At 41.8% G+C, this 24,406-nt stretch overlaps 1 protein-coding gene across 6 annotated transcripts in view; it reads left to right on the top strand.

Annotated features, from left to right (window-relative positions):
* Positions 1 to 24,406, top strand: part of Golga1 (golgin A1) — a 67,374-nt gene that overhangs the window by 341 nt on the left and 42,627 nt on the right. For 5 of the 6 annotated variants that reach the window (XR_003848073.1, XM_029559590.1, XM_029559585.1 and 2 more), the window contains exons 2-11: positions 208 to 264; positions 448 to 497; positions 1,821 to 2,099; positions 10,139 to 10,229; positions 12,594 to 12,668; positions 13,509 to 13,606; positions 16,226 to 16,258; positions 19,217 to 19,345; positions 19,834 to 20,003; positions 20,487 to 20,598. Coding sequence is in view for 5 of the 6 variants with exons in the window: in XM_029559590.1 (XP_029415450.1) it covers positions 1,941 to 2,099; positions 10,139 to 10,229; positions 12,594 to 12,668; positions 13,509 to 13,606; positions 16,226 to 16,258; positions 19,217 to 19,345; positions 19,834 to 20,003; positions 20,487 to 20,598 (867 nt within the window). In the remaining variant the exon portion in view is untranslated. The remainder of the gene's footprint in view (positions 1 to 207; positions 265 to 447; positions 498 to 1,820; positions 2,100 to 10,138; positions 10,230 to 12,593; positions 12,669 to 13,508; positions 13,607 to 16,225; positions 16,259 to 19,216; positions 19,346 to 19,833; positions 20,004 to 20,486; positions 20,599 to 24,406) is intronic. The other variant, XM_029559575.1, reaches the window with a different exon arrangement.

Below are 24,406 nucleotides of genomic sequence, written 5' to 3'. Positions count from 1 at the left end.
GGGAGCCTGCTGGAGTAGAATCCGCGGCGGGGGGTGGGGGGGTGGGGGGAGTGGCACCTCTGCACCTTAAGCCTCTGTCTCACTCAACTTTGCCCGGGACTTAGTCGGGGCTCCGGGACCAGACAACCTAGTCTCTGGCCAGGTAAACACTGAGAAGTAAAGGCTATCCCTGGGAAACTTTAATCTGATTCGAGCTTTTTTGCTCAGGACTCCCTGGGAGAAATGGATGTAAGCATCTCCTGCAGTGAGCGATTCCTTCTGCTTGTAAGTGAAACTCAAGCTAGTCATCGAGACCTGTGGGGCATCCCGTTCAGAGCTGGACTAAAGAGAAGTTGTAGTCCACCCACTGAATTCTCTCTGCCGCCTCTTCTGTTGCCCCACCCCCGCTGAACATTTTGGTTTTGGACTTGAAATATCCAACCCATTTTATCTTTTTTTTTCATACAGGCCAGAATGGTTTGACCTCCATACTGTCTTAAATCTAGTAGATTAGACAGGTGAGTTAAACGGTCGACAAATACTGGAGGTAAAGATTTTGAAGGATTTTACAGACTTAATGGATGAACTGAAGTGGAAGGAGTCATCTTTTGATCTTAGAGCAGTGTGTTTACTCCACAAGTAAAGGTCGGAACAGTGTTACTGATTTATGTACTGTTGAGAAGAAAGAAATTTTAAATCTCATGTGAAAGCATTGCATCAGAAGAAAAGAAATTGTGATTTGTACAAAATAAAAAATCAAATGGCATTTTCACAGAGATGTGAAAAGGGTATATGATACCTATAAATATAGTTGTCTGGCTTGCCTGTTTTTTATATTTTCTAGGTTCCGTTCCCCCCTCCCCCAGGAAATACCAAGTGTTGAGTTACATATGTTGTTTGGGGTTTTTTTGTTTTGTTTTGGTCTTTTGAGACTGGGTGTCTCTGTAGCTCTAGCTGGCGTGGAACTCACTTATGTAGATTAGATGAGCCTTGGACTCAGAGATCTGCCTGGCTCTGCCTCAGGTGTGTTGGGATTAAAGGTGTGCACCACCATACCCAGCCTAGTTGCAAATTTTGTGTCTTATTTTGTTGTTGATCTTTTTCTTTCTTTCCCTCCCTCCCTTCCTCCCTCCCTCCCTCCCTCTTTTTTTTTTTTTTTTTTTTCTTCCTTTTGGAGGCAGACTCTCCCTGTAGCCCCAGCTGGCCTTATGTAGACCAAGCTGACTTTGATCTCACAGAGATCCACCTGCCTCTGCCTCCCAAGTTCTGGTATCAAAGGCTTGTGCCATCACCCCTGGCTGCTCTTTTGTTTTTTGAGACAGGGTCTTAACTATGTTACCCTGGCTAGCCTGAAATTTGCTATGTTGACCATGCTGGCCTCAAACTCACACTCTGCCTCCCAAGTGTTGGAATTACAGGCATGCACCATCATGCCTGGCTCATATTTTGTGTCTTTGGCTTAGAAAAAAGCACCAGACTTTTGTCTGTCGTTATGACCTAGGAGACTTTTACTACGTGTCATATGCCATTGCCAAAATGGTCTATCAAAACAGCAATTAAAAAGGTGAAATTTTTTAGTCAATGGATCTGTGTTACTAGCCCCTGCCACTTAGCCACACAGTCCTTAGCATGTTACTTCACCTCTTCAAGACTGGATGTTCGTTACCTATATATGTATGTGAAGCTCCTGAATGCTTTTGCAATGTTTGGTAATTGTGTTCTATTACATACATATTTAAGTTTTGAAACTTACTATTGAAATCTGAAGCTTAACCTGACAACTGAAATGTAAAATCTTTCCAGTATTTAACTTGGAGCTATTTCTTTCATCTGATTTATAGATACTGTGTTGCCATAATTCCCTGGCCCACATATAAGTGGGATGCAGCCAGCTTGGTGTGAAATTTTTAGACACTTCTCTCTGAATCCCAGTTACTGAGGAATTTAGGAATTGGTCGTCCATGCAAGACAGCCACACAGCAAAAATGTTTGCAAAACTAAAGAAGAAAATTGCCGAAGAGACTGCTGTTGCTCAGAGGCCAGGAGGCGCCACTAGGATCCCACGGTCTGTGAGCAAGGAGTCAGTGGCTTCTATGGGAGCTGACTCAGGAGATGACTTTGTAAGTATCTTCTCTTGCTTTGAGTATTTGTTGAAGTCTGGATGTACTTTCTAAATCTTTCCAATAACTTCTTTTTAAACCTCTTTAAAATTTTTTATTATTTTTATCTTATGTGTATGCGTGTATTGCCTGCATGTAGGTAAGTGCGTGCACCTGTGGTGCACCGTGCCCTCAGAGGTCAGAAGAGGCTTCGGATCCCCTGGTACTGGAGTTACGGACGGTTGTTAGCTGCCATGTGGGTGCTGGGATTCGAACCCAGGTCTTCTGCAAGAACAACTAGTGTTCTTAACCTCTGAGCCATCTCTCCAGTCACTCAACAACTGTTTTTAAGTCACTGTTTTTCTTTCTTTCTTTCTTTCTTTCTTTCTTTCTTTCTTTCTTTCTTTCTTTCTCTTTCTTTCTCTCTCTCTCTCTCTTTTCTTTTCTTTTCTTTTCTTTTCTTTTCTTTTCTTTTCTCTTTTTTTGGTCTTTTTGAGACAGGGTTTCCCTATATCCCCTGGCCTGGAACTCAGTATGTAAACTAGGCTGGACTTGAACTCAGAGAGATCTGCCTGTCTCTGCCTCCCAAATGCTGGGACTAAAGATGTGTGCCACCATACCCTGCTCACCTTTTCTCAACTAGGCCTGTGAATTGAGAAGGTCTGGTGTTAGCCAGCATATGCAGTTTTATTGAGAAGTTTACACTGGTGGCTTCAGTATGCCATATTGTTTGTTAAGTACTTTTTTGTGTGTTTGGTTAAGATTTTTAAAGGAGAGACAGGCATGGTGGCGCACGCCTGCAGTCTCAACACTTGGGAGGCAGAAGCAGGTGGATCTCTCTGTGTTTAAGGCCAGCCTGGTCTACATAGTGAGTTCCAGGCCCAGCTGGGGATACAAGGAGACCTTGTCTCAAAGAGACATTAAAAAATTTTTTTCAAAGCTAATAATGCTCCTCTATTAGGAAAGGATTATGCTTAAGGATGAAACTGTATCTTTAGCCTATAACAGGCGTCTTATAAATTAAATGACATATTAAGAGCTTATAGCACTTGATATACTTATATGTGAATGTATGTACCATATATTTTAAAATATAAAACAGGTTTAATCTCCAGCACTACAAAGAAAGAAAACATAAAACACAGTGTATACATAAAGTAGAAATTATGAAGCAAATCTAGCACCATACAAGAAGTAAAATGTTGTTACGAGTACTATGAAAGCCATTTACATGCTGCTTGCCCAGTTCCTGCTACCCTGCCATGTAGGCACTGTCCTGAATTTTGTGTTTTTAATTCTCTTGCTTTTTAAAATATTTATTTAGTCCCAGCACTCAGGAGGCAGAGGCAGGCGGATCTCTGTGAGTTCAAGGCCAGCCTGGTCTATATAGTGAGTTCCAGGTCAGCTGGGGCTACAGGGAGACCCTGTCTCAAAAAGACCAAAATAAATTTATTTATTTATTTATTTAAAAATATTACATGTCCTTAGCCGGGCGTGGTGGTGCACGCCTGTAGTCCCAGCACTTGGGAGGGAGAGTCAGGCGGATCTCTGTGAGTTCGAGGCCAACCTGGTCTACAGAGTGAGTTCTGGGCAGCTGGAGCTACAAGGAGACCCTGTCTCAAAAAGACCGAAAAAAAAATTACTAATAGGACTGAAAACCTGTTTAGCCAGGCATGGTGGCACATGCCTGTAGTCCCAGCACTTGGGAGGCAGAGGCAGGCGGATCTCTGTGAGTTCAAGGCCAGCCTGGTTACATAGTGAGTTCCAGCACAGCTCAGGCTATAGGGAGACCCTGTCTCAAAAAGACCAAAACAAAAAATTTTTTTATTTATTTAAAAATATTATGTGTCCTTAGCCGGGCGTGGTGGCGCATGCCTGTAGTCCCAGCATTTGGGAGGCAGAGGCCGGGATCTCTGTGAGTTCAAGGCCAGCCTGGTCTATGTAGTGAGTTCCAGGAGAGTCCGGTCTAAATAATGGTTTTAAGGTCAGCTCGGGTTACAGGGGGGCCCTACTTAAAAAAGAAAAAAAAAAAAAAAAAATTACATGTCCATACGTGTGTGTGTGTGTGTGTGTAAGACAGAGCATTTAGGGTCTCCTGAAGTTGGAGTTACAAGCAAGTGTGAGCCTCCTGATATGGGTGCTGGGAACTAAGCCCTTACCCCTCTCTCCCGCCTGCTTTTTTTTTTTTTTTTTTTGGTTTTTTTGAGACAGGGTCCCCCTGTAACCAGAGCTGACCTGAAACTCATTATGTAGACCAGACTAGCCTCTAAATCACAGAGATGTGCCTGCCTCTCTCTCCTGAGTGCTAGGTTTAAAGGTGTATACCAACATGCCCTGCTGCTTTGAGACTTTTTGAGTAACCTATTTGAACTTAATTATGCAGTCTGGTTGTTACCCCTATCTCTGGTCCCGTATAGCTGACTGAATACATTTTTCTAAACAGATGACCTTCCTTATGTTGTCTCAGATTCAAAATGAACACATTGAGTTCAGTAACTGAGTCTTCTCTTTCCAAGTCCTTGACCAGAAGCCATGAAAGCTTTTAGGGCTCCCTTTCCTTTGATTTCTTGGGGCTTCATCAGTCAACCCAGGCTTTAGATTCCATTTCCCAAATGTCTCTCAGACTTAACCTTTCTACTCCATCTGCTAGTGCTTCCTTTTTATCCCAGGCTGCCCTTTTTTCCTGGATTAATCATAGTAGCTTGTCTGGGATCCCTGCCTCCAATACCTTTTCCCCAAATGATCTTTCTAAAAATAGACTTGTTCAGGTCTCTCAGTGGCTTTCTCTTCAAGAACACATTGTTGTGGTGTGATAATAAACTGATGGTCTTGTTGCATCTGACCTCCCCAGCCTCACCTCACTCAATTTATACTGCTGGATTGAGTGAACTTCCTGAAGTAGGCTTCATTGCTTCCTTCCTACAAATGTTTCTTATGCTATTTAGTCTGTCTGAATTTCCTCTTTTTCCCTCTTTCACGTGTCCCTTTGAATAGCTCTTGGACATCCTACAGAGACTCCGCACATGCCACTTCTGGGAGCTCCTTTGGCCCTTGCCCTTTACTCCTGAGTTTGGTGCCATCTTCTGCTAACTTCTGCAGTAGTACCTGTTGTGCTGCGTCACTAGAGACGACTTGATGGTTGGTCTCTTCCATTAAGCTGGTAGTTATGTGAGAGGCAATAAAATGAAGCTCTTTTTGGTTTTTTTTTGTTGTTGTTGTTGTTGTTGTTTTTTTGGTCTTTTTGAGACGGGGTCTCACTGTAGCCCCAGCTGGCCTGGATTTGCTTTGGAGACCAATCTGGCCTCAAACCACAGAGATCCTCCTGCCTCTGCCTCCCGAATGCTGGGATTAAAGGTGTGCACCACCACGCCCGGCTTAAAATGAAACTTAAAAACTCACAAAGATCAAAGTTCAAATTATATGATTTCTTTTCTTGCTGCATAATTATTGTATGATGATAGTTTCTTTCACTCTTCTTTAGTTTCCATATCTGTGAAATAGCAATAACTATATTTATTATTCTTAGTTTATGTATATGAGTGTATTGCCTGGATGTATGCGAGTGCACCCAGTTCATGCGATGCCTGTGGAGGTCAGAGGAGGGTGTCGGATTCCCCTAGAACTGGAGTTACAGATAGTTGTTAGCTGCCATGTGGATGCTGGGAATCAAATCCTGGTCCTCTGCAAGAGTAACCAGTGCTCTTAACCACTGAACTATCTCTCCAGCCCCAGAAAATGTCTTTCTTAAAGTACATGTGTCAGGGGCCTCCCAAATCATCCCCAGGCTCAATGGTGTGCTAGGAGTACTCAGTATAGAGTTTCACTGACTGTCATCATTAATTACAGTGAAAGGATGCAAAGCACAATCAGCAAAGGGAAGGAGCATATGGGGTAAAGCTTGGAAAAACCAGGCATAAACTCCAGTTCCTTTGGTGTTACAGAGGACACTATTCCTCCACCACCGAGTTGTAACACCACATGTACAGTGTCTGCTGTGAAAGCTCTTTAGAGACTTAGCATTCAGGGTTGTTGTTTTTTTTTTGAGACAGGGTCTCCCTGTAGCCCTAGCTGTCCTGGAACTCACTATGTAGACCAGGATGGCCTTGAACTCACAGAAATCTGCCTGCCTCTGCCTCCCAAGTGCTGGGACTACAGGCATGTGCCACCACGCCCAGCTCAGCATTCAGGGTTTTTACTTGAGGCTAGTGATACAGGCCACTTGTACGTACCATGTACCAAAATTCCAGACTCCAGAAGCAGAGGTGTTCAATATAAATCATGCTTAATGCACAAATAGTTTAGAAACAATAGGAATGATGGGATGATGAGAGCCTTCTCCAAATGTAAGTTCTCAAATGCCAGTCAAGTGCCAGGCTTACAAGAAGACCTCTCAGAAGGCTATAGTTTCAAGTCTTAAGCATTAACTGTTTTTCATGATGCACAAAGCTTTGACTCTTGGGCTGGTGGTGTAGCTCAGTGGTACAGTGCTTGCTAGCATGCATGAAACCCTGGATTCCATCCTCAGTACCACAGAAACAAAGATCCCAGAGTACCTGGCTCTTAAGAAGCATTTCATAAATAGCTTCTGTTGCTGCTGCTGCTTCTGCAGTTTCACCACTATTCTTAATGTTTAGCACAACTGAAACCTAGGACATCTCACAGTAATAATCAAAACACCCCTTTACTACTAAAGCTATAGTCTGAATGGTTATGTCCTCCACAGTTCAACAATGTTGTGGCATTAAGAGGTAGAACCTTTGGGAGAGGATTAGATCATGAGTCAGGAGCCATGGGTATTTGGATTAGTGCCCTTATAAAAGGCTCCAGAGCTCTGCCTTTCCCCCTTTATAATATAAGGTCACAGCTAAAAGGTGCCCATCTGTGAAACAAAAAGTGGGTCCTTCCTGAACTCTAATCTTTCCAGGGACCTTGATCTTACACATCTCAGACTTCAGAACTGTGAGAAGTCTGTTTCTGTGGTATTTCGTTACAGCAGCCTGAACAAAGACAACCAGTAGTAAATGACATGTATTAGAACTAATTTGTGCCAGTTTTTCTTTTGTGCATTTGACAAATACTGTTTTATTTACCCCTCATACGGTTCTGTGAAGTCAACCATATTCACTGTTACAGTTTTCTAATGAGAAAAACAATATGCAAAGTAATTGAATAATCAACTCAAGTTCTTGTGGCTAAGAAGTGGTGAAACTGGGAATTGAACCTGTATCCTATGACTCCACAGACTCCTTTTACCTGTCTTTGATATATTTAGAGGGCTAGGGCTATAGCTCAGTGGCAGAGCACTGGCCTAGGTTCAAACCTTAGTATAGAAAAGAAAAGCCTGGGGCTAGATAAATGGCTTAGTGGTTAAGAGCACTTCCTATGCTACTAGAGGCCCTGGTTTTAGTTCCCAGCTGACAACTATCAGTAAATCCTGGGGATCCAATCCCCTCTTCTGGCCTCTATGAGCACCATGCACATAGTGCACTTACCTACATGCAGGCAAAATATACACATAAAATAAAAATTTTTTAAATTAAATCTTTTTTTAGAAGTCCTAGTTTTCTTAATACTCAATTCTAGAAGAGAAAAGAAAGGTACTGACTCTTAGCAAATATTGAATGGGCAAATAGTGAACAAGTAAATAGATATTTTAAGTAAGTGGTGAATTGTTAGCTGTCTATAAAAACATCTGAGGGATACAATGAGGAAACAACATTAAAGACCTGGTATTCATGTTATTTTAAATTTTGTTAGATGTGGTAATGGAATTTTGCCTAAGAAGGGAAATACCATTCTTTCTGTTTGAAACAAGGTCTCCTGGTAGTCCCAGGAGACCCTATATTGTTCTGGAACTCAATATAGACAATACGTAACAACTGTCTATAACTCCAGTTCAAGGAATCTGACACTGTCTTCTGACCTCTGCAGGCACTGCAAGACATGAGTGCACTTACATACATGCAGGCAATACACACACACACACACATATAAAATACACACACACACACAAACACACACACACACACACACACACACACATTTTGGTCTTTTTGAGACAGGGTCTCCCTGTAGTCCCAGCTGGCCTGGAACTCACTATGTAGACCAGGCTGGCCTTGAACTCACAGAGATCTGCCTGCCTCTGCCTCCCAAGTTCTGGGATTAAAGGCATGCGCCACCACGCCCTGCCAAAATAATAATTTTTTTTTAAGTGAGAAAAACAAATCTTCAATTGTAAGGAAAAGTTCATTAAGCAAACAACTCTCCCGACTTTTCTGGGGAGGGGTGGGGGTTGGGTTGGGGTTGGGTTTTTTGTTTGTTTTTGAGACAGACGGGGTCTTTCTATGTAGCCTTTGTTAACCTGGAACTCTATAGACCAACCTAGCCTTGAATTTATAGAGATCCATTTGCCTTTACCTCTGCCTCTGCCACTTAAGTGCTTGGATTAAAAGTAAAAACTCAGTTGTGGTTATCTTGGCACACACCTTCAATCTCAGTACTGAGTAGACTGAGGCAAAAAAAAAAAAAGTTAAAAAATTTTCTTTTAATATTGTACATTTTATTTCTGTGTGTAGTGTACTCGTGTACGTGTATGTGAGTACACCCATCTGTGCATGCACCTGTAGAGACCAGAATTTTCCCCTTTTGCTTTCCACCTTTTTCTTGGTATAGGAAGTGTGACGGGCACATGGGTGTCTAAGATGCAGAGGAGGGGAGGACATTGGATGTCTCCATTATTGCTTTTTACCTTATTCCTCTAAGACAGCCTGTCACTGAAGGAGACGCTTGCCATTTGGGGTAGGCTGGCTGGCCAGGAAGCTCTTGGGATCCTTGTGTCTGTACCTACTCCCCCAACACTGGGCTTACAGTACATTCAGCCATGCCTTACTTTTTACTTGGGGGCTGGAGATTTGAACTTGGGACCTTATGCTTATAGAGCAAACATTCTTACCTGCTGAGCTATTTCCCCAGTCTCTCTTACTTTTTTTTTTTTTTAAGACAGGCTCTCTCACTAAACCTGGAACTCACCCTATTAGCTAGAATGGGTAGCCAATGAGCCCCTGTTATCTACCTGTCTCACCCCCCACACACACACACACTTTTCTCCATCTCTTTGCCTCAGTCAAAAAGAAAATGGATAAATAAAGATTTCTTGTTTGATTTTTGTCTTTTGAGACAGGATCCCCCTGTATATAGCACCAGTGTTCCTGGACCTGGTTATGCAGACTGGGCTAGTCTCAATCTTATAGAGATTTGCCAGCCTCTGCCTCCCAAGGGCTGGGATTAAATGTGTGTGCTACCATGCCTGGCAAATAAGATTTTTAAGTCAGTAAATCCAGACTGGTTAGATGACTCAGCAGGTAAAGGCACTTGCTACCAACTCTGACAACTTGAATTCACTCCCCAGGACCCACATGGTATGAGAGAACCAACACCTACAAATTGTCTTCTGACTTCCAACAGGCATGCCCCCAAATAAGCAGACTAACTAGCTAACTAACTAAACAAATAAATATATATTTTAAAATGGAGAAAAAGAAGTTAGTATATCAGTTGTACATAGTGGCTCATGCTTGTAATCCTAACATTCAGAAGTCTAAGCCAGTAAGATTGACCCCAACTTCAAGACCAGACCTTGTCTTAAAAACAAAAAACAAAAAATAGTCAATTATATCTTAGCAGCAACAAGAGGTACCCAAAGTAATAGTAGTTCCCCTAAGTTTTAAAATAATCTCTGTGAGTTTGAGGCCAGCCTGGTTTACGTACTGAGTTCTAGGCCTGCTGGGGCTACTGGGGAGACCCTGTCTCAAAAAAGACCAAAAAAAAGGAAGAAAGAAAGAAAGCTTTTTAGTGAACCCAACCAATTAAAATGTAACTAAATCAAGACCAGCCTGGTCTACATAGTGAGTTGGAACAACTGGGGCTACAAGGAGACCCTGTCTCAAAAAGACCAAAAAAAAAAAGGTAACTAAATCTGTGTTGCTTTCTAGTTAGTACCGTGGCCTCACAGTGCTAGAAACACACATGAATCTGACCTCTCCTTTCATCTACTTTAACAGGCTTCTGATGGAAGCAGCTCCAGAGAAGATCTCTCATCCCAACTTTTGAGAAGAAATGAACAAATCCGGAAGTTAGAGGCCAGACTTTCTGGTATGTCTAAGAGGCCGCTTAGCAAACACAGGAACCTTGTCTTGCCTGACTTTCCCCCTCTGTGAAACAGCTTTATGGGATGACTTTATAGTAGTCTTGACATTACATTTTGATCTTGGTTAGAAAGGAACAATCTGCAATTTATTCCTTTGATTTTTGGGGGGTGGGGGATGGGGGCATTAAGACGGCCTTCCTGTAGCCCCAGCTGACCTGGAACTCAATATGTAGACTAGACTGACCTTGACCTCACAGGGATCTACCTGCCTCTGCCTCCTGAATGTTGAGACTAAAGGTGTGCACCACTAGGAAGATTCTAAGTTTAAGGCCAGTCTAAACTACAGTTAAAAAAAGAGAGAAAGGCCAGGGAGATGGCTCAGAGGGTAGAAGTACCTGCTGCCAAGCCTGAAAACCTGAATTTGATCTCTGAGACCCATTCAGTAGGAGATAACTGAATTCCACAAGTTTTCTTCTGACTTGCACGCACCTGAGCACCATACGCATGCATGCAAAATAAATAATAAATGGAATTTTTTAAATCTTTTAAACAATGAGAATAGTATATATAGATCTAACCATGTCCCACCATTAGCGTAGCTTACTTGCGGGTAGAGAGATGTAGGGGCAAGTGTCTATAGGAATATATCAGCTGCAGAGAGACTTTGGTGCTGGGTTGTACTTTGTTCAGCTCGTATCACCTGTGTATTATTTTGGGGCTTTGGGGCCAGAATAGCACCTGCTTCTTCAGGAAACAGAACTCATCCCATCCCTGTTCAGTTTACAATTTACTCAGCTCCCATTTTGTCCTTTGCCTGAGCAAGGAATGTTTATGATAGAATTGTGAGTACTTGTATTGGTTTCTGCCAGTGAATGTATTTTGATAGCTTCATCCTGTTAGGTGGTTCATGGTTTGTGTGTCTGTTTTTGTCCCTTGACCTTATGCCCATTTTATTGAAGTGAAAAGGGTAAACCAAAATTCACTAGATTATACATGAAATAGATGTGTATAGCTACCAAAAGCTCACAGTGCACAAGTATCAGTTAATCAATTTGTCCTCAATATAGGCTTCTTATGGTTAGCAAGGTTAAGGTCATATAGGTAGTAAGTGGTAGAGCTAAGATAATGCAGATTTGGCTTTTGCTCCTACTCAAACTGCTTTAAACTCACTTACTATGATCTTTTTATATCTACCTTTAATGAACTCAGTTTTACTGTCTTGTTACCCACAAACAATACCAGTGATAAAAGTGAAGTAACTGCTGCTTCATGGGACAATAGCTTTAATGTAATGTACTTTACTTCATACAGAAAGGAGAATGGTTGAGTTTGGCTTAGGATGGAGAGGGGACAGAGAGAACATCAATAATCATGAGCCCTATTAATGTTTTGGGAAATGTCCTTGGCTTTGTATGAATAACAGCAATAGCATCTGTGTTTTATTCATCACTGTATGCCAAGTTCTTAAAGCATACAAAATACTTTAATGCTACCTTTGAAATAGATTTACTTTTTTTTTTTTTTTTTTTTTTTTTTTTTTGAGACAGGGTCTCCCTGTAACCCCAGCTGACCTGGAACTCACTATGTAGTCCAGGCTGGCCTTGAACTCACATCTGCCTGCCTCTGCCTCCCAAGTCTTGGCATTAAAGGTGTGCGTCATCATCATGCCTGGCAAAATAGAAATAATTAACATTATCAGTATATGAAAAAACTAATACTCGGGTTTGGTAATTTACTTAGAAGAGCCCCAGGTAAGGACTGACCAAGTTGGGATTTGAACTCCTATCTCTGGACTGTACCAAACTATTTTCCTTGGATCCCCAGGTAATTAATTCTAACTTTCATCTTTGGTATGGCATAGGTCAGTCAGTTCCTGTATAGAAAGGGAGCATACTTGTTCAGAGTATTAAGCACCTATACCATAAAGGCAGTTCTATGCTAAGGTGTTTACTGTTTCCCTAACCACTGTTGCTTAGCTGTATGGACTGCAAGTGAGCTTTAAGTGAGGTCCCTTGATCTGCTCTGCTGCTAAGATCAACAGGGGAAGGAGCACTGAGACTTAGAATAAAGACGAGAGTAGATTTTTTTTCATATCAGGGCATTTCTGATGACCAGGCCCAGCCTAACTTGTTTTGTCAAGGCTGAACAGATCTACCTATGTGTATTCACTGTTTATACCATGGAAAGTTTGTACTGTGCCTGTTTGCTGTGTTCATTGCTAATGGGAGGCTGTCTGCCTAGCTTTCCTTAACAGGACTGGTTTTCAGGTTAAGAAAATCATCATCATTTTCACTCATTTTTTTGTTTAATTAACTTCCTTTCCTCATGTTTGTCCATTCCTGGTATGTGCGTCACCCTCCTCACCCAAGACTATGCTGAGCAGGTCCGAAACTTGCAGAAGATAAAAGAGAAGCTTGAAATTGCATTAGAAAAACACCAGGATTGTACGTATTGTTTTCCTGCTTTCTTTAATCTTCTCAGGCTCTTGTTTTTCAAATAGTATATTGTTAAATTTGCCTGTCTAAACTCCTATTTTATACTATTCTTTATCAGGTTGATGTCACATTTGTCTGATAATTATTAAGAATAAGTGTATTCATGTTGCTTTGTGGGCATGCCTCTTAGGAGGGGATCATTTTGTACTCCTCTCTATCCAGTCGACCCACTTATTGATTACCCTTAGATTTTAATACAGTACAGTACCTGGTCCTTCAGTCTAACCTACTACCATAGCTTCAGTACTGCTGTGTTGACTAACTGGAGAAAAGCTCTGTCATCACCCAGTAGAGTGAACATACATTCTCTCATTATCTTAACCTGTCCTAAAGCTTATGCTCTCTTTTTGGTACTATTAGCCAAGAAAGATGCTACTGGAAGAAGAAAGAAAAACTAAGAAAATGTTATTTAATTTATTTGTCATTGCTTTTGATTTGTTTTTGTTTTCAGTTCTGATAAAAAAAAAAAGGTAGTGGCTGTTACTTTACAGCAGCATTGGTGTTTTCTGGCCACCTATCTAAGTGTTCGTCATTGTACCATTCTAAAATCTACTGTTTGGCATCTTCACTGTTACAGAAAACAAAAATAAGGACCCAAACAGCAAACAAAACTGCTATATTTTACCAAGGCAACACAGTTCTGGGAAGTAGAGTTTTCCCAGTCTCATAATCCATTTATATGACCTTGGCCTTTTTCATTTGGTGGCATTTGTAAAGTGATCATATGGGCTGTTTGTCATGCTGTTTCTGAAGTATTGTAAATCTCAAATAGAGCCTCTTTGTTAACAGCTTCCATGCGGAAATTTCAAGAGCAGAATGAGACATTCCAAGCCAACAGAGCCAAAATGGCAGAAGGACTGGCTTTGGCATTAGCCAGGAAGGACCAGGTATTCTACATGTGGCACTGCCCAACACTGGAAGAAAGATTTCACTTGGTGACATGACTTCAAAAATCATTGTGTGGGGGCGGGAGTTGGAGAGTTAAGAGCACTGACTACTCTTGCAGAGGACCCAGGTTCAGTTCCCAGCACCGAAATGGCACCCAACAACTGTCAGTAACTCCAGCTCCAGGGGATCTGACACCCTTTTCTGACCTCCTTGGCCACTGCACAATGTGGATATACTTACATACATACATGCAGGCAATATACTCATACCCATAAAATTATAAAATTAAAATATAGTAAGTAAAATATATTTTTAAAATCATGACATAGACCTGTTAGAAAATATTTACAGCCCAGAAGGGTTTCATTTGACCTTTTTTATTTTGAATTTTTAATTTTCTGTTAAATGTGTATTTCATACAGAACATCTTATTTTTGTTTATTTATTTATTTTTGGTCTTTTTTGAGACAGGGTCTCCATACAGAACATCTTAATCATCTTTTTACCCCCTTCCCCATTCGCCCTCTCATACCCCCCCCCACTGAAATTCATACATTCTGTCATTTGTGTTAAGGCCTGTCATGTCAAGTACGTATCCCCAGACATCCCTCAGCGCAAGTTCATCCACTGAAGTCTAGTCAGCCTAATTAGAGTCCCTCCCTTTGAGAAGAGCAGCTTCATTTGACCTTCTCTTATGATTCATACTTGACTATTTTAATCATGACGTGTTAAAAATGTGAGACTCTCATTCTCTACCTCTGTGCATCTTTGAATAATTGTAATCTAGTGAGCCTCAAATAAGGGAAAAGGTCTCTTGCTCTCTAAAAACCTATCCCCAAGCATACACCCCCAAAGGCTGCCTTTTACAGTGTGGGATGCCATCACACCTGTCAGCAGTTCACATTGTCCTTCCAGCCCCTTCTCCCAGGTGTCTTTGATCTTAGCTAACTATACACACAAGGGACCTCCTTGATGTCCACAGCACCATCAACTGAAAGATTCGAAGTGAGTGGCAACAAAAATGAAAATAAGTCATGGGTGGTGGTGTAGGCCTGTAATCCCTGCACTTAGGAGTAGGAGTTTGAGGCAGGAGGGTGTTCAAGGCCAGCCTCATCTACATAATGAAGTCAAGGCAAACCTGGGCTACATGAGGGCCAGTCTCCAAAGAAAGAAAAAATTTAATACTAAAACAAAACAATTTTTTTCTATGGTCTTTTTGAGACAGGGTCACTCTGTAGCCCCAACTGGCTTAGAACTCACTATATAGATCAGGCCAGCCTTGATCTCCCAGAGATCTGCCTTCCTCTGCCTCCCGAGTGCTGGGATCAAAGGCGTGCACCACCATGCCTGGCCGAAACAAATTTTTTAAATACAGTAATATTACTGCCTATTGCAATAGCTATAAAGTATATTTTGTCTGATAGAGTCAGCATCATTTTAAATTTAAGCATCAATTTTTTTTTTTTTTTTTTTTTTTTGAGACAGGGTCTCCCTGTAGCCCCAGCTGTCCTGGAACTCCCTTTGTAGACCAGGCTGGCCTTGAACTCACAGAGATCCTGCCTCTGCCTCCTGAGTGCTGGGATTAAAGGCGTGCACCACCACGCCCGGTTAAGCATCAATGTTTTATAAAGATAATCCTGATTTAGGAAAAGCTTATTGTCCAAACATGGTGGTTCTTATCTTTTATCCCAGCACTCAGGAGGCAGAGGCAGGCAAATCTCTGAGATCAAGGCCAGCCTATGGTCTACACAGTGAGTTCCAAGCCAGCTGGGGTTACAGGGAGACCCTGTCTTTTAAAAAAAAACAAAAAACAAAAAAATACTATTTACAACTACTCACTGATATATTCTGATAACAAGATAATAGTCTTTTATATCAATGATCATTTTCCTTGTATTCTATAGTTTGTGAATAAGGGGTATAATATTCCCTTTTCTTTGACATACACCAGGGGGTGTAAAGCATGTTGGAGAACTCAAGGTGAGGGAGAAAATTACTGAGGTACAATTGACAGTGCCCTCCATTACTTTCAGTAAGATAATTTCTAAGTGTCAGTTGCTGTGACCTGACACAGTTGATACTAGCTACCCACTCTCAAAAAGTAGTGCTATTCATGGAGGCTGCAATTCCGTATGTTTTAGTGCCTGCTGGGCAGAAACCTGCAGGCTTATACCTGAGTTCTAGGAGTCTATGTGAAGCTCACTTTCTTTTCCTTTTAGGCCTCTTGGCTTTCTTAATACTAAGCCTTTTTTTTTTAAATTTTATGTGTATGCATGTATTGCCTGCATGTAGGTAAGTGCACCCATGTTGTGCAATGCCTGTGGAGGTCAGAAGAGACTGTCAGATCCCCTGGAACTGGAGTTACAGACAGTTGTTAGCTGCCACGTGGGTGCTGGGATACAAACCCAGGTCTTCTGCAACAACAGTGTTTTTAACTACTGTGCTCTCTCTCCAGCCCCATACTAAGCCAATTTTATATTATTTCTTTTATGTTATTGCTTATTGTTCACTTTTTTGGTTGATTGATAGTTCTTGGGGGAAAGTTGTTTTTTAAAAGTCTTAGTATTAAAGATGTTTTTCCCTGGAAACTGTACTTGTGTTATTTTGTTTTGTTTTAGGAATGGTCAGAAAAGATGGATCAGCTTGAAAAGGTTAGTCATTTTATTTTTGCCTTATTTATTCTGGCCTCATCTCGGGGGCTTAAGAAATATCTTCTTCAGCCAGGTGTGGTGGCGCATGCCTTTAATCCCAGCATTCGGGAGGCGGAGGCAGGCAGATCTCTGTGAGTTCAAGGCCAGCCTAGTCTACATGGTGAGTTCCAGGCCAGCTGGGGCTACAGGGAGACCCTGTCTCAAAAAGACCAAAAAAAAAAAGAAAGAAATGTCTTATGTCTTCTTCAGTGCTGGGCTTGGTGGCACATGCCTTTAGTCCCAGCATTCTGGAAGTAGAGGCAGGCAGAGATCTCCATGAGTTCGGTGCCAGCCTGGTCTTCATAGCAAATCCAGGACAGTTGGAGCTAAACAGACACCCTATCTCAAAAGAAATGTCTAGTTGTCAAAGGCCTGTAATCCCAGCTGCTTGATAGGCTATAGCAGGAGGATTGCAAGGTCAAGGCCTGCCTTAGCTACAGAGAGTTCAAGACCAGCCTGGGCAACTTAGTAAGGTACTGTCTTTATTTTTTTTTCCTTTCAGTCTTTTTTTAAGCTTTAAAAAAATGTGAGTGCGTGCGTGTGTATGCGTGTGTGATGTGTGTGGAAGCCCACGAAGGCCAGAATCATTGACTCCCTTGAAGCTAGAGTTTCAGGTGGTTGTGAACCACATGATGTAGGTACTAGAAACTAAACTTCAATTCTCTGGAAGAGTAGAAAGTGCTCTTAACCACTGAGCTATATTTCTACCTCCCTCAAAAAATTTTTTTATTTTAAATTTTTACAAAAACTTTATTAAGAATTTCATACATGCAATAAGGTGTTTTGATCAAATCCATGCCCACTCCCTCCCCTCCAACATTCTCCCCTCTGAAGAGGTAACCCTAAAATCTTTTAAGGATTAGATACAAGCTCCCAAATACTTTTGACATTCTTGGCCTTTGGAACAGAGTATGTTGCTAAGAGGCTCAAGGACATTTTGACTTTTAGCCAAGAAACTGGCTACATTTCTTTGGGGTCTTTTTACCCTAACTGCCTAGCCAATTCCTACCTCCTATTCTTATCACACCATCCTCTGAAGGGGTTACCCAAATTGCCAAAAGGGAATAGGGACGCAGACTTCTGGCTTCTTCCATGGTGAACAGGGATGCATAGTGAGGCAATTGGAATACCCCTTCAGTGGGCATATCTAAAAGTCTCCCAAATTGCATAACTCTTGTCTCTAAGGGGAGAAGAAAGTCTTTGGTCCTTGAATCATGAATAGGAGATGTGAAGGAGAAGTAAAGGCAAGAGTAATTAGCATTACAAGTTCTAGATGGAACTAGAAAAAAGTCAGAACAGAGCAATTTTCAAATGTTCATATGAGAATCCATTAGAGTTTCTTGACAAGGACTTCCAAAAGCATCCCTCTTGGGTTCTTCCTCATTTTTCTTTTGTCTTCCAAGGCTGGACTAGATGGCTGGGAAGAGTGGCTGGATACTCAGGGGACTCCCTCAAAAGAGGCGTCAGGCTAGATAACTCAGTGGGCAAAGTCATTTGCTGCCAAGCTTGATTTTTTTTTTTATTATTTTTTATTTTTTAAGTTTAATCCTTAGAACTCATGTAGTGGAAAGAGAGAACCAACTTCCAAAAATTGTCCACACATGCACCATAGCACATACATGCCCACATTCACACATATGCACAAAAAATAAAAATAAAATAACAAATTTCACATACTTTGTAAAATAAAAGTTTAAAGGGAACTGGAGAGATTGCTCAATGGTTAAGCATGCATACTGCTCTTGCAGAGTTACCCAAGTTGAGTTCTCAGCACCCATATTAGGCAGTTCACACCATCTGTAACTCCAAGTCCAGGTGGATCTGACACCTCTGGCCTCCAGGGACACCTGTGCTCATGTGCACCTATCCACCCACAGATACACATATACCCATAGTTAAAAATAAACCTTAAAAAAAAAAAGACCAGGGGATATACATTAGTGATGCACATTTTCCTAGCATTGTATGAGTTTCTAATTTCAATCTCCAAAACCACCACTGTGCAGAACTGCTCTTAGAAGCAGGACACTAGATGATTAGATGGACTTCAGCAGCCCCTCTTCCTCTTCCAAGGTTGGCAGTCTAGGTATCTTTTGTTTGTTCTTCCTGCTACCTACCCCCCAGCCTTTTCCTTATTTACCTGAAGGTTAGTGGCTGCTGCATCACCTGGGCTTGGTGCCCTTTGCCTTTGATAGGAGTCAGTCACTTAGGACACCATGTGGAGTCCCTTGTGATTCTTATAGCCTCTGACCAATACTTAAAGCTTCAGTGGGACCTTTGGTTCAGATGGACATATTGACATGGTTTTTTCTCTTTGAGATTCTTGTAACATTTTCCTCCTTCTAGTCCCCCACCCCAGCTTAACAGTTCCTATCAGATCAGAGTACTTCTTTTGGTATTCTTACCCAAATCATACCTTTAATAAATCCTTTTATTAACCCATCCTCAAGATCCCTACATTGAATCTGCTATCTCTTTCCTTCTGGACCCTGACTGATCCTGGTAGTCACATTGGAATACTGCCTAACAAAACAGGAGGGACCAGAGCATTTCTCAAGACTTAACACTGAGGAGATAAGAGAACCTCTTGGCTAGACATAGAAGAGGTGATTATTCTAGGACCATTCTTCCAGCAGTAGGTTGCTACTTAGTGAGGCCCTGTCTCAAAATATTTTCTGAGGGCTGGTGTGATTGCTCTGGATAAAGGTACTTGGCGACCAAGCCTGGCAACCTGAGTTTGATCCCCTGAACCCACATGATGGAAGGAGAGAACTGATTCCCTCAAGTTGTCTTCTGACCTCTGTACATATGTTGTTGTATGTGTGTGTGCACACATAATTTAAATACTAAAATTCTGCTTATATGATAGAGATTTCTAATTGTCAGTTGCCTTAATTGCTCTTGTCTTCTTTCAAATAGGAGAAAAGGTTTCTGACAGCTCAGTTGCAAGAAGTGAAGAACCAGAGTTTGAGTCTTTTCCAAAGGAGAGATGAAATCGATGAATTAGAGGGGTTCCAGCAGCAAGAACTAAGTAAAGTAAAGCACATGGTATGTATTTTTGTTTTAGAAGCTAAGTAATAAAGCCTGGAGTAGGAAGTCCTGGTAACTCTTGATTTTGAAGTTAACACTCTAATTGCTGGCAAACAAAATCACATTTCAATGCTTTTAAACTGATTAAAATGGAAAGTTCTATTTGAAATATATCTTTTACTTTCTATTTTAAGTAGTAAACATGTAAGCCCACTTCTCACCCCCCAAAAATACTACATTTTCCTGCCCTTTTTCTTCTTTCTTTTTTTCTTTGAGTGAGTGAGTGTGTGTGTGTGTGTGTATGTGTGTGTGTGTGCATGTGTGGTTCAGAGGACAACTTTCAGGAATCTGTTCTCTCCACCATGGTATCCAGGGATAGAAGTCAGGTCATCAGGCTTTTGTTGCAAGCTTTTACCTGCTGAGCCATCTTGCCAGCCTTAACTGTTCATTTTATTAAAGTAAATTTCTTAGCAATGTCCTAGTGAAACATTATTTCTTTATATCAGCTTTTAAAAAAAGAAGAATGTCTGGGGAAATTGGAGCAAGAGTTAGAGGCACGAACCAGAGAACTTAATCGCACTCAGGATGAGTTGAGGACTTCCAGTCAGATGTCATCAGAGTTAAGCCAGAGGCTAGAAGAATTGCAGAGACACCACTCAGCGCTGGAAGAGCAGAGGTTCTTGCTTGGTCTGTGGGGCCCTTGGGAAGAGGTGGTGGTGTAGCTTTGCTGTAGCCCACCCACCTGTCCTCATTGCTCATCACAACTCTTTTTGATCTCAGTGCTGGCAAAGGCTTCTGGACTGGTCCCTACCTGCCTAGGCCTCAAGCCCTCTACCCCATTCCACCACCAGCCCCCTCTCTCCTTCACCTGCCTAGACACAGGTCCATTCCAGTCCTGCTGAGCAATTCAGTCTGGTTTGAGTTTTAACGTTACTGAGTAGGCAAAGACAGATCAGGATTTCTTGCTTAAACCTGGGTGGACTTTTTCTCTTCTGACTTCTGCTTCAGAAAGCCAAGAATCTTTCTGCAGTGATAAACTTCTGTGGCTATAACAATGTTCATAGCCTGAAATATAAGGAATCATGTGATTCTTCCTTTGGAGAGTGTATCATAGATGAAATATCCAAATTTGCTCATTGTCTGCTTTCTTTCAACGAAGAGATCATGTGACAGCTTCAAAAGCAGGTGCAGAAAATAAGATTGTAGCCCTGGAACAAAAGGAACAAGAGCTCCAAGCCTTCATTCAGCTGCTTTCCATTGACTTGCAAAAGGTAAGCACCGGACAAACAGTAGGGCTGCTTTCTAAGAATTCTTGATAGGAATTTAAAGCTGATTTCATCTTGCAGAAATAAATGCTTTTCATGCTGTCCACATTGTCCTACCTCCTGTTTCTGGCCAGGTTACCTTCACATGAGAGCTACACAGATTGCTTAGTAGAAAAAGCCAGTTTAGCCAAGCAAGGTGGTACGAGCCTATAGTCTAGGGATTCTAGAAGCTAGGGTAGAAGGACCATAGAGCCTAGGCATTCAAATCTGGTTTTAGAAACATTGTGAGACTCCATCTTTTTTTGTTTTGATTTGGTTTTGTTTGTTTTCCTCTTTTTGAGACAGTGTCTCCCTGTAGCCCCAGCTGGCCTAGAGCTCATGATGTAGACCCAGCTGGCCTTGAACTCACAGAGATCTAACTACCTCTGCCTCTCAAGTGTACCATGCCAACCCCCCATCTCTCTTTTTTAAAAAAAAATGTTTTATTGCTGGGCGTGGTGGCACCTTTAATCCCAGCACTCGGGAGGCAGAGGCAGGTAGATCTCTGTGAGTTCAAGGCCAGCCTGGTCTACATAGTGAGTTCCAGGACAGCTGGGGCTACAGGGAGACCCTGTCTCAAAAAGACCAAAAAAAAAAAAAAGTTTCATTATTTTATTTATGTGTATGAGTGTATTGCCTGCATGTATGTAAGTGCACCCATGTCATTTGATACCCTGGGAGGTCAGAAGAGGGTGTTGAATCCCCTGGAACTGTAGTTACAGATAGATGTTAGCTGCCATTTGGGTGCTGGGAATCAAAGCTGGGTTGTCTGAAAGATCAACCAGTGCTCTAAACTGCTGAGTCCCCTCTCCAGCTCACTTTCCCCTTTTCTTAAATTAAAACAAAATATTTTTATTGTATGTGTATGACTGTTTTACTTGTGTGTATGTAGGTGTACCAAGTGCATGAAGTGCCTGCAGGGGCCAGAAGAGGGGCATTGGATCTCCTGGAACTGGAGGTACAGATGGTTGTTAGCTACTATGTGGGTGCTGTGAACTGAACCTGGGCCCTCTGCAAGTACTTTCATCTTCCAGCCCTAGAGATCTCCATCTCTTAAAAAAAAAAAAAAAAAAAAAAGTCCTAACAAGAATTTTCAAAACATACTAGTTATGGCTGTTTTTCGTTTGAGATGGAAGTCTAAATTGCTCAGGTTGGCCTAGAACCAGAATCCTCCTACCTCAGTCTCCAAAGTCACTGAGATTACAAGATTGTGCCTCAGTACCCATCTAAAGCATATCAGTTGGTCTACTCAGATGTGTCCTGTGGGCTTGGGAGTATAGCTCAGTTGTAGGGTACTTGCTTAGCATGAGACTCTGGGTTCAGTCTCAAGTACTAAAGAACAGTTAAGTATCATATCTTAAAATGCCAAGTAGATCTTGAGTGGAAGAAAATACATCAGGGTTGAGGTAGCCACAGCTATATCTATGTCATACTTTGTTTTCTGTTATTGTCTTTCATTTGATTGACACACATTTATTACCCTCCAAGTCTAGGCCTGTGCTAAATTCTTAGACTATAAAGACAAACAATAATACTAAATATGAAGTGTATGTATGTATGCCTGTGCGTGTGTGTGCGCACTTGTGAAGATCAGAAGACAACGCACCATCTCTCTTTCTCCCATGTGGGTCCTGGAGATCAAACTAAGATTCAGGCTTGGTGGCAAGTGCATTAGCCTGCTGAGCTCTAAAGACCTATGTACGCTTTCTTTTTGTGTGTGTGTGTCTTTGAGACAGGGTCTCCTTGTAGCCCCAGGTGTCCTGGAACTCACTGTGTAGACCAGGCTGGCCTCGAACTCACAAAGATCCACCTGCCTCTGCCTCCTGAGTGCTGGGATTAAAGGTGTGCGCCACCATGCCCGGCTTATACACTTTCTTTTTTTAAAGATTTATTTTTAGTTATGTGTATATGTGTGTCTATATGTGGGTATATGCACATGAGTACAGGTGTTTACAGAGGCCAGAAGGGGGTGTTGTATACCTTGGAGCTGGAGTTGTAAGAGTGGGTGCTCTGGAAGAGCAGGAAGCTGTCTTAGCTACTGATTTCTCCTGAAGCTTTTTAGTGGTTGTTGGGTTTTTTGTTTGGGGTCGGGGGTTGAGACAGGGTCTCTCTGTAGCGCCAGGCTGGCCATGAAGTACAGAGGTCTGCCTGCCTCTGCCTCCTAAGAGCTGGGATTAAAGGTGTGTGCCACCATGTCCAACTGAAGTCCTAAATAATTTAACTAGATTTTTCAAGGACAAACAATGTGCTGTGGGGGAGGACATTTCCATCTAAGGATGACAAAGATGATAAGGATGGATAGTGCAGCCAGAGAGTAGAGTCACAAAGTCCATCTGAGGCAATAGAGGAAGAACATAGGACCATAAATTTGGGACTCTCAGGACCCTTAGGCCCTTTTTATCAGTGAGAACCATCCATCTTTTCTTTTTTCTTTTTTTTTTTTTTTGTCCTTTTGAGACAGGATTTCCCTGTGGCCCCCAGCTGATCTGGAACTCACTATGGAGACTAGACTATGGAGATCTGCCTGCCTCTGCTTCTGCTTCTTGAGTGCTATGATTAAAGGTGTGGGCTACCACACTGGCTTCCATCTTTTTTCTAATTGGAAAAAAAGACTAGGGAGATCAGGGCTGTAATCTAGTAAATTCCATCATTCTTTCTGAAGCTACTGAGTCTTTCTAGGTGCTTGGCTGTGCACTGTGCAGAACAAATACTGCCCTTGCCTGTTTTAGTGCCTGCAGTCATGATGAATAGTCAGACTTTTGTCAGTGGTCACATCAATATATAATTAACTATTATGCTGAAGGATACTGCAGGCTGCTGAGGGATACTATATAGGGCATCAGGTAGTAACAGTGCCCTGCTGACATTGGTGGTTAGGGGATAATAGGAGAGAATTTCAGTCAGCAATAGAATGAACAAAAAGACAAGTAAAAGGACTGACAAATTCAGGAACTCAGGTGTGGAAGGATATGGAGGGGTGGTACACAGGCGGGGAAGGATGGGTTAGTCTAGCTGTTGAGGGACATGCTGAAAGGCCGTCCTGGGTAGAAAGCTTTTGCAGTTGTCCAATTATGAGGTGATGGTGGCTTTAATTTTTTTTTTCAATTACATTTATTTGTTTATGTGTTTGTATATTTGTGTATACACATCACAACACATATATGGAGGTCAAAGGAAAACTTTGTGGAGCCAGTTTTCTCCTTCCATTACAGGGGTCCCAGGGACCAAACTCAGGTGGTCAGACTTGGCAGCAAGCACCTTTACCTGCTAAGCTGTCTCACCAGCCCACGATGGTGGCTTTGGCAGGAGCAGAGGCAAAGGTGATGGGGGTTGGACAAACTTATGACACATTGATTGGCAAGACTGCAAATGTAGTAATGTGTGGAAAGCAAGAAAAAGGAGGCCTTGGAGATTGCTGGGTTTCAGGCTTGATCATTTGAGGTGCTGATACTGTAGTCATTACTCAGAGAGTGCCACATAGCAGGAAGGCCATGCGTTTGGAATATGTGTCTATTGTTGGTCCTTTTGTTATACAGACACAGCTATAAAATGTATAGAATTCAGGAATTCATGAAATATGAGTAAGATAGAGGATGAACCCCATATATGTCTTCCTCGGTTAAGGAAGAGTGTCCAACTTTGAGGTTCCTGTGGACCTCCATTGTTCCATCCCATCCTTTTTACCTTCAGAAGTAGTCTTGATTTATTTATAATTTTATGTGTTTATCCTTAAACAGTATCATTTTTTCATTTCTCATTCTTGTTAACATTATAT

This window comes from Nannospalax galili, unplaced genomic scaffold (assembly GCF_000622305.1).
Source record: "Nannospalax galili isolate Female #2095 unplaced genomic scaffold, S.galili_v1.0 scaffold290, whole genome shotgun sequence".
In the NCBI taxonomy this organism is placed as follows: Eukaryota; Metazoa; Chordata; class Mammalia; order Rodentia; family Spalacidae; genus Nannospalax; species Nannospalax galili.
This window is presented reverse-complemented; position numbering and strand designations above follow the sequence as displayed.